Source organism: Capra hircus, chromosome 29 (assembly GCF_001704415.2).
Source record: "Capra hircus breed San Clemente chromosome 29, ASM170441v1, whole genome shotgun sequence".
Taxonomy (NCBI): Eukaryota; Metazoa; Chordata; class Mammalia; order Artiodactyla; family Bovidae; genus Capra; species Capra hircus.
Window position 1 is genome coordinate 5,127,070 of NC_030836.1, and position 10,757 is coordinate 5,137,826.

Here is a 10,757-nt window from a genome sequence, read left to right on the forward strand (position 1 = left end):
ATGGGTGGGTTTTCATTTATATTCTTGAGGGTAAATGAAATGACAGAAGGGACGTATCCCAAGCGGGCTGTGCTTCTCTCCTGTGTCACATAGGAGAGTAACTTTCCTTTTCTTTCTCCACAGAAACGGAGGATCGCACACAGTGCAGGACTTCAGAAATAACTCACCTGCTGAATCTTGAGAGTGAAGAAACTGAAGATTCTGCTGAGGTGTCTGAACTGCTGGGATCACATAAGCGTCCCAAAGACCTAGAAATGGCGATGCCTAAACGCCAAGAGGACTGGTCCAAGGAAGACATTGTGCAGTTACTGGAAAGTATGGAGAAAAGCATTCCATCCAGTGACGGGCACACGTTCAAAACAGCCCAGTCAGTGATGGACTGGGAAAAAGTAGCTTTTAAAGATTTTTCTGGGGAAATGTGCAAACTCAAATGGTTAGAGGTTTCCCATAAGGTGAGAAAGTTTCGCACACTGAAAGAATTAGTCTTGGAAGCTAAGGAAAATGTTAGCAATCCTTCCAAAGAACACAACAAAACACAACAAAACACCAGAAAACACAAGAAACATGCTTATCTGTTCAAGAAGTCCCTGACAGCATACCGCCACATTTCCCAAGTGATGCGACCCCAGTGCATCCAAAAACACCCCAAGATAAGCAACCAGCCGCTGACCAGGGTTCTGTCTGAGGAACACAGGAAGGTGCCTGAGCAGCTGAGGGTGAAACACAGTCAGGATCTTGAGAAAGAGAAAAAGGATTTTAGGGAGAAAGTGGCTCTGTTCAGAGCACAGCACCCTGATCTAGTCCCAAACCCGGAGAAATCTGGTGTCCCCCAAAGAAGTGAAATGAAAGTGCCAGAGCAGTTTCAGGAGAATGTTCAAAAAGTGAAGTCTTCCAGAGAAAACAATTTACCCATAAAGTGGAAATTCCACAGAGAGCCCAAGAAGCCCCCGATGAATGCCTATCACAAGTTTCACCAGGATCTCTGGTCAAGCAGGGAGCTGAAAGTGGTGCCTCCTAGGCAGCGCATGGTGGAGATCAGTAGACGCTGGCAGCGGGTCCCCCAGGACCAGAAGGAGCTTTATAAGAAGCAGGCGGAGGAACTGCAGACACAGTACAAGGTGGACCTTGATCTCTGGCTCAGGACTCTGTCTCCTGAAGAATATGCTGCCTACAGAGAGGCGACCTGTGCTAAGCGTAAGAACATGAGCATGATGGGGGGCCCGAACCCCAAGATTAGAAGGATGGGTCTGCAGTCCCCATCATCAGATAATCTGCAAGGAAGACTTAGAGAGGACCCGGGGCTTCAGGCTACAGAGTTAGCATCATCAGACATGACTGGAGAACATTCTCCTGCCTCAGGGAGATCAGAGGAAAATGAGAAAGAAAAGGAGGAAGGCTCCTCAGCCCCCAGCACTGAGGATGAAGATGGCGATTCTGAGCCGGAGGACCGCGGCTCCAGCTCTTCATCCCTAGGAGACTCCTCTGACTCGGATTAAAACTGAGTTTAGTTCACAACCTGAAGGGACAGAACTTTCTGCAAAAGTCCATGGGCTCGTCTCTCTATGCCTTTTCATTGCCGTCCTTCTTTCCCTCCCTCTTCATACAAAGTGGGACCTCTTGGAAAGAAGGCATCTTGTGCTGTAATTTGTGGCCTCTCCATCTACCCCATGTTCACCCCGGGAGAAAGTCAATGCAATGACGCCTCATGGAATAAACCCTGAGCTGACTGGGCTGCGGGGCACCCTGGACTAGACTGAGCTCCCTGAACTGGAAAGGCTTGCTCTCCTCACCCTCTGCCTGCCAGACATGTGAGGGGCTCCAGGGTTTTGTGAGCCCCTTCTCTGTGACCTTTCCCTCAGGACTCGGGCAGTGAGCTGGGGAGGGGAGATCTGATTGACTGGAAGTAGGAGACTTGCCTTAAAGAAAGCTGTCAGACCCTGATGTCTCTGGCCCTTCTCTCTCAGGCGAGGAGCTGGCCCTTCCTTACCTTGGAAGTGGGGCCAGCATGTGGGCAGCAGCATTTCCACGTGTGTGTGCATCCCGTTATCTGTCCATGAGATTTTGTCACTGATCAAAACCTTGAAATTAAAAATGTGTAACCGCTCCACCTGAATTAGCTTTTCCTTGAACCGAGCCTCCTCTGACCCAGTGGCCCTGAGTTTTCAGGCCATGTCTCAGTTTCTGCAGGTTTCTGCCCCAACCCCTTCCTCCAGGTTGTAAGTGAATCATGTTTTTACCCAGACTCAAATTGTATATATTAGGACTTGTATAGTCTGTGTGTCAGTATTTTAGTTCACAGTTACTAAACTGTTTGGGAATTCATCTACCACTATGTTACATTTTTATTATTTTGGTTTATTGATGTATCTGAAAGTATATTTAAAGCTAGTGCCACCTCATTAAACTTTTTTTCTAAACTTTGCTGGCTATTTTCATTTTTCATTCTCATGGACAATTAGTATCACACAAGTATATGAAAGTGTTGAATTTGGAGACTTCCTCTTCATCCATGATATCTTAGTGCAATATTTTATTCCTCATAAAAATGCACTGGTGGAACTTACTGTTGAGCACATGGAAGTCTGCTCAATTTTGTGTGGCAGCCTGGATAGGAGGGAAGTGTGGGGAAGGATGGACACAGGTATATTCATGGCCAAGCCCCTTTACACTTTACCTGAAATTACCAGAATATTATTACTTCTCTCCTCTCTCTTTTTTTTTTTTTTTTTACAGATTTATTTACTTATTTTTCACTGAGCTCAGTCTTCTTGCAGTGCAGGGCATGTTACCAGTTAGGGGGAGCTGGGGCAAATCAGTACTCGGTTTCTCCCTGGGGTGGTTTCCCTGAGTTTGGAGCAGGGCCCTAGAGCAGTGGCTCTGGAGTTGTGACACGTGAGCTTCAGTGCTCCAGGGCTTGCGAGATCTTCTGGGACCAGGAATCAAATCCCTGTCCCTTGCATGGGAAGGCAGATTCTTAACCACTAGACCAGCAGGGAAGACCTACCACAGAATTATAATGGGCTATATTACAATACAAATAAAAACTGTTTAAAGAAACAGGCAGGAAAACACAAATACTAGATGAATATAGGCTAAAATTTTGGATTTTCTAATAGAAGAAGACAACATTGGTTAAAATACTAAAATATGTATTTATCTGTAGCTTCACCTATACAAGAACTGGGAATAAACCTCCAGTCTTATAAGATCTAATTTAAGATTGGATTTAGTGCTTCCAAAGTGACTTGTTCACAGTTCATTCACATCCACAAAATGTTAAGCGGATTCCTTTCCTCTAGGAAAATCTGAACATATCTTTTGGTTGAAAAGACTCAGGAGGAAAGCAGGAAGCACTGCTCACGGCCTGCCAGACAGCTGCTCCCTTTTATTCTAGAAATGGGATTGTAGCCAGGAGTCTAGCAGCTCAACCCCAGAGACACTTCTGCCTCTTTGGCTGTGGACCCGGCTACTCCACGTCATTAGACCTTCCTTCCCAGAACGTGCCCAGCCTGCACTTCTGACCCCTGCACTGTGGAAGGACAGGCAGCAGCAGGAGGAAAGCAGGGCTCAGGGACTCACCTCTCAGGATTCTCAGGCTGCCATCTCCTCCAGGAGATTTCCCATCCCAGGGATCAAACCCACATCTCCCGCATTCCAGGCAGATTCTTCACCCTCTGAGCCACCGAGGAAGCCCGGGCTTGGCTCTTAAATACTCCCATGAAATAAAATGCCTCTCCTTTCAGGTGGTGACTCATGTTTTAGTCGGCAGTTTCCATCCAATCCCTGGAACTCAGGTGAGTGGGGACAAGACACTGTGGGTTGGGAAAAGGTCTCGGAAGAGCACGGCAAGTGACAATAAAATGAACAAACTAAAACATGGAAAATATGCTTCATTCAGTGATTTTACAGAAGATCATAGCAGAAAGGCATCTTCTCAGGTGGCTCTGAGGAACTGTTCCAAAGTTATAAAGGGAGCCAGAGTACATAAGGTCATGGGCTGAATAAACATTCAGAAAGCTTCAGAAGATTACTGGGGATGATGGACATGACACTTTTTAAATTAATGATTTTAATGCTTTAAAACAATTGTAATATATTTATTTTTATAACCTTCTTTATTTGTTTGCTTATTTTTGGCTGTGCTGGGTCTTCCTTGCTGAGTGCAGCCTTTTCTGGTTGCGGCAAGCAGGGGTACTCTCGAGTGGAAATGCGTTGACTTCTCCCTTTGGAGGCATCTCTCATCGCAGAGAGTGGGACCGGGGTGTGGGCACCAGTGGTCATGGCCCCCAGGCTCTAGCTGGGTGCTCAGTAGTCGTGGTGCTTGGGCTTAGTTGCTCCACAGTCTGTGGGGTCTTCCTGGACAGGGATCCAGCCTGTATCCCTGGCGCTGACCAGTGGATTCTTAACCACAGGACTGCCAGGGAAGTTCCTTTTCATGCTTTTCTCTGTGAAAAGTGGTAAGAATCTGGGCTTAGTGAAGTCATGGTTATGATATGCATCTTAACTCCCTCAGGACACCATCCTGTTTTCCTCTCCTTGAACTCCCCTCAGGGCACACTGTTTGGGGGGACTGCAGTGGATAACAGCCTTTTTCTGGAACATCCTTTGTTTACTGAAATGACAAGTGAAATATTTATCCCCAAGCAAAAGCCTAGGAGACTGGAAGCAGAACTGAGCTGCTGTTCAGTTGCTCTGTCGAGCCCGTCTCTTTGTGACCGCAAGGAATGCAGCGTGCCAGGCTTCCCTGTCCTTCGCCATCTCCCTCAGTTTGCTCAAATTCATGTCCATTGAGTTGGTGATGCCATCCAACCATCTCATCCTTTGTCAACCCCTTCTCCTCCTGCCCTCAATCTTTCCCAGGATCAGGGTTTTTTTTTTCTTTTTTTTGCATAATGGTATATATTTAATGATATTTATGATTAGTTATTATAATTTTAATTAATTTATTTACTTTAATTGGGGGCTAACTACAATGTTGTAGTGGTGTTTGCCATACATTGACATGAATCAGCCATGGGTGTATAGGCATCACGGTCTTTTACAATGAGTCAGCTCTTCCAATCAGGTATCCAAAGTACTGGAGTTTCAGCTTCAGCATCAGTGCTTGCGATGAATATTCAGGGTTGATTTCCTTTGTGATGGACGGGTTTGATCTCCTTGTAGTTCAAGGGACTCTCAAGAGTCTTCTGAAGCACCACAGTTCGAAAGCATCAGTTCTTCAGTGTTCAGCCTTCTTTATGATCCAACTTTCACATCCATACATAACTACTAGAAAAACCACTGCTTTGATTAGAGAAAAGCCTGCTCACACCTGTGCTGTAAGAAGCTGACGTCTCTGCAATGGCCCTGGACAGTATCACGAAGGTCCTGAATATGGGGCAGCTGGACTGTATCCAGGAGGTGCAGGTCACCTGGATCTGGCATCTGTCCATCCTGGCCACGTTTGCTCCTCTCCTCAGTCAGACGAGCAATGTGCAGAAACCCCATCTCTCCCACATTCACGGTCTGCCTGTGAGGAGCAGCAGCAGGAAGTTGTCTGATTTCCCCCTCAGTTTCTAAGCGGCACCATCTCCAGTCCCTCTGTCTGGACTCTCCCTCCTTGTCTGAACCTGCCTGGACCAGACGCTCAGGTGAGGGTGGACCGCTGCCTGGGAAACAGTCAACACAGCACTGGCATATCAAGCACCCGGGTCCTTTGTGGCTCTGTCCTGAGCTGTGGCATCACTTCACCTCGGAAATCAAGGGGGAGGAGCAGAGATATCACACTGGAAATCTCTGGATGGGGTGGTTTGGATCCAGTGAGGGCAGGCATGCGTTCTTCCTTAGGAAGGGAAAGCTATGTCAGAGGACTCAGAAAACAGGTAAGTGAAGAGGGCATTAAAGAAGGGACACCACCTCAGACCCGAGCAACTTGAAAGACAAGGTCTGAGGAATTCCCTCGTGGTCCAGTGGTTAGGACTCTTCTCTTTCGGGGCTGAAAGTCCAGGTTTGATCCCTGGTGGGGAAAGTAATTTTCACAACCTCTGTGGTGTGGCCAGAAAAGAAAAATGAAAACAGAAAGTTCAGGAGAGACAGAGAGAAAAGTGCTGTGCTTACCAGATTCTTGAACACAGTGAACTTGTCTCAAATCACCAGTCCCTAAAAGAGTGCCTGTTGCTCCCGATAAGTTAGTTAATAATTGAGAAATGCATAATTCTGAGAGGATCGTAGGGGAGCAGGAGCCAGAGATCATACAATGCTGCAGGGGGTTTGCAGGAGATGCAGAGAGGTAGTGCCAGGCCAGAATGAGATGGGTCATGCTGGGTACTAACCTTCAGCGGGCAATTAGTAGGGCTTTGGGCCAATCACTTATCTCACAACTTTAGCTCAGCTGCCACCCTGAATTCTCAGACCTAATTGCTTACTTTCTCCCCAGATGCCCAAGGACCCCCCTTGGGCCTTCTGGCAGTAATGAACTGTCAGCTTACAGAGTCAGACTTGCCCCATCTGTCCCAGAGCCCAAACATACGTCAGCTCAAAGGCCTGGATCTGAGTGGTATCACCACGATGGACTTTAGTCCTGAGATCCTCCAGATTCTTATGGAACAAGCTGCAGCCACCCTTCAGGAACTGAACTTAGAGCAGTGTGGGATTACAGAGTCCTAATGTGAGTCCATCCTGTCTGCCCTGAGCCACTGCTCAAGCTTTGGACCTTGTCTGTGTGGGAACATCCTCTCTGGCCATCCTGGAGAGGCTTCGGAGTCACACCACTGGGCTGAGCAACTTAAGTGATGAGTTTGATCCTGCCCCTCAGAAGAGCTGCAGTCTTCATGGAGCCCTCCACCTAGGCCGACTCATCCAGCTTCACGATAAACTCATTGAGATTATGTGGGATTAAGACATCCAAGGTCCATCTGGCTTAGCTCCAGCCTGTGGCCTCACTGGGGCAATAAGACATTCAATCCCGAGGAGCCCTTTCTGTACCACTGTTACACTCCTCCTAGCTGGATGTGTCTGTCAAAGTTTACTTCTGGTCACCTGAAAACTAAAATCTAGGCAGTAGATGCATCAGGAATAGAAAACCAATCCTTGGTTTCAGACATCAGCTCAATGTGAACCGAAAGGAAAGATGGTTCTGTGGGTATGATGGATTGCAAGGGGAAATGTAGATTCAGGGAAGTGTTGGAACTTTTGAGATATGTATTTATACAATCAAATATGCACCTCAATTTTTGGAGCTGCATGTAGGTTTAGAGCTGCATGAGACCCACATGTTGGAATTTTCCCTGGGTAGATGCTTCTAAAGCAATTGTCAGAAAACCAACTGCTGCCTTCCCTGATTTAGTACTCTCTTTTTCAGCGTATACATCAGCAATCTCCAATTATTGATTTTTTTTTAAAGCACTGTATTGTCTATGATCCAAAACTTTACCAATCCTGCACATTCTTTCTTCTGTTAAGAGCATCTCTTAACCCTTTGCTTATTTCTTTGGCTTTCCTGTTCCTCACTGTCTCCCAGAGTTTGCCCAATTTCTTGTCCAATCCACTGGTGATATCATCTAGCCATCTCATCCTCTGATGCCCTCTTTTCCTTCTTCCCTCAATATTTCCCAGCATCAGGGACTTTTCCAATGAGTTGGCTGTTCACATAAGATGACCAAAATACTGGAGCTTCAGCTCAGCTTCAGTACTTCCAATGAATATTCAGGACTGATTGCTTCCCTGGTGGCTCAGTGGATAAAGCATCTGCCTGCAGTGCAGGAGACCCGGGTTCGATCCCTGGATTGGGAAGATCCCCTGGAGAAGGAAATGGCAACCCAGTCCAGTACTCCTGCCTGGAAAACTTCATGAACTGAGGAGCCTGGTAGGCTACAGTCTATGGGATCGCAAAGAGTTGGACATGACTGAGCGACTTCAGTTTCAATTCAGTTTCCTTTAGGATTTATGGGTTTGATCTCCTTGCTGTCCAAGGAACTCTCAAGAGTCTTCCCCAGTACTACAATTTGAAAGAGTCAGTTCTTCAGTGCTCAGCTTTTCTTATGGTCCAACTCTCACATAGCCACGTAATGGCTACTGGAAACATCATAGCTTGACTATACAAAGTCGTGTAGGCAAAGCAGTGTCCCTGCTTTTTAATAGGCTGACCCAGTTTGCCATAGCTTTCTGTCCAAGAAGCAAGCATCTATTCTTCAAACCTCAGAACTTTATTGTTTTTCTTGCTCATTCTCAGGATGTAGTAAAAGATATGGTGATTACCACAGAGATGGAAATTCATATCTGTGAGAATCATGATCACCTTGCTGAGATGTCCAGAGGGTTATCACTAAGATGAAAGCACTGGTGATTGCAAAGTTCTGGGAATTTTTATTGTATTTCCACTCTACTTTCTGTAATTTATTGAATATTCTGTTATCAGATTCTTTTCCATGACCAGTGTTGAAAATAAAGGCATAATCTTTTTAGAAAATCTAGAGCAAGCATATAATGAATTGGAGAAATGGAGACAGGGTTTAAGCAGCTTGCATGAAGAAAGAGAAAGAGGAGCTCAGTTATTTAGACTTCATAGATAAAAAAGAATATACAGTATTTACTTTCTCTGACATAGTTCACTTAGCATAACGCCCTCAAAATTCATCCTGCTTTGTGAAATATGGTAGGATATCTTTCTTTTCATGCCATAATAATACATATATACATGCTTGTACATATATATATACACTTATGAGAAAGAAGTTCGGAAGAGATGCTTCTTCTATCTATAGCATTAGAAAGTGTTTTTATTTGGGAAAAACTAAAAAAGTATGGTAAAAAATAAAGTTTTCTTTCATAAGTAATATTCATGGACATATATATTGACCAGAAGAGTTATTTCTTCTATCTGTTTATATTTGTGGTATTGACACTGGGCTACAATTGATTTTCCCCAAGTTGGGATTTTAATAAATAATAATATTTCACCAAAGACTGATGATAAGTTTTCCACGGACCACGCATTTATAACCATTTACTGATTTGTCAGTCTCTGCGGTCAGTTACGAGACCACAGGGACACTGTTCCTTACCATTTATTGGACAATATCTAACTTGGTAGTGTGTTAAGAAAAAAAAAATCAGTACATATTGGTATTTACAATCCAGCAATTTTGCTCCTTTCAGATGACTTGAGACATTCTGTCCATGCAAACATATGCACATGGAAGCTTAGAGAAGCTTTATTCCTCATTGCCAGTGCTTGAAAGGAACCAAGCTGTCCTTTAGTAGGTGAAAGAACGAATGAGCTGTGATGTATACAGACAATGTAATGGTATTAAACTGTGAAAAGTCATGGAGGGAACCACAATGTCTATTACTAAGTGAAAGAACCAGTCTGAGAAGCCTACATACAGTGAGCCCAACTACATGACATTTTACAAAAGGTAGACTCAGAGAACAATGAAATAATCAGAACTTTATCCAGGAATAGAGGTGGAGGAGGGATAAACAGGCAGAGAAGATATTCTGTGTGATTTTACAATGTCCTTATATACTTGTTAGAAGTCATAGGACAGGCGACACTAAGAGGGAAGCACCATAAATACTTTCCTCTTTGCGTGATGATGATGATATGTCAATGTGGGCCCATCAGTTGTAAGAAATATACCGGTAGAATGCGGAACATTGACAGTTAGAAAGGTGATGCCTGTGGACAGAGAAGGATTTAGTGGAAACTCTCTGCACCGTGTCCTCTATTTTACTTTGAACAGAAAACTGCTCTTCAATGTAAAGTCTACTTTAAAAAGGATAATTGCAATCCAGTTCTGAAATCTTATTCTAAATATTTTTAAATAAACTGTTTTTTGAATGATCTTTGAAATCCATTTTAAAGATATTTTTCTTTGGAGACTCCAAATCCATATGCATCCTTTCACTAAATTTTCTTTATAATTTTAAAAGACAGTATATATCTTCTATGTTTATATAATGTGTGTTAGTCACTCAGTCATGTCCAACTCTTTGCAACCCCATGGACTGTAGCCTGACAAGCTCCTCTGTCCACGGGATTCTCCAGACAAGAATACTGGAGTGGCTTGTCATTCTCTTTTCCAGAGGATCTTCCCAACTCAGGGATCAAATCCTGGTCTTCTGCATTGCAGGCAGATTCTTTACCATTTGAGTTACAGGGAAGTCCTTATGTTGATATAAATCCCAGCACAAATGCATTCACATTACAGCAGATGTTTATGGGATGCTGAACCCCACAGCCCTGCTTGCAACATTAATTCATGTCCTGTCCGCTGATGTACCAGCCGGTTGCCTAGGAGTCCTGAGCTCAGGATGTCTGTCCCCAGAGAGGAGGGAAATCTTTCCTGTGACCAACTCCTGCCCCTTCCTGTGACAGCTGCTAAAGCAGCTTGGGGGAATTCTGATTCATTCATGGCCTCATGTAAGTGCTGAGCCCTCCTTCTTTCCTTCCTGTTATAGGAATATAGAGTAAGCCTGAGGATCGAAGACTCCTGGGGTGTCTGCTAGCAAGGGGAAAGAAGGCAAGGATTCATTTACTGAGCTCATACTCTATACCAGATCCAGTGCCAAGGCCTTAACATGTTTCATCTTATTGATTTCCAGGATAAGGCTTCCCTGGTAGCTCAGGCTGTAAAGAAGTTGCCTGTAATGTGGGAGACCCAGGTTCAATCCCTGGGTGAGGAAGATCCCCTGGAGAAGGGAATAGCAACCCACTGCTGTATTCTTTCCTGGAGAATCCCATGGACCGAGGAGCCTGGAGGGCTGTAGTTCATGGG

The 10,757-nt window shown here is 44.8% G+C and overlaps 1 protein-coding gene across 1 annotated transcript; it reads left to right on the plus strand.

Moving 5' to 3' along the window:
• LOC108634190 (upstream-binding factor 1-like protein 1) lies at positions 255-1,496 on the plus strand. The gene has a single exon (XM_018042669.1). The coding sequence runs from the start codon at positions 255-257 to the stop codon at positions 1,494-1,496; it is 1,242 nt and encodes a 413-aa protein (XP_017898158.1).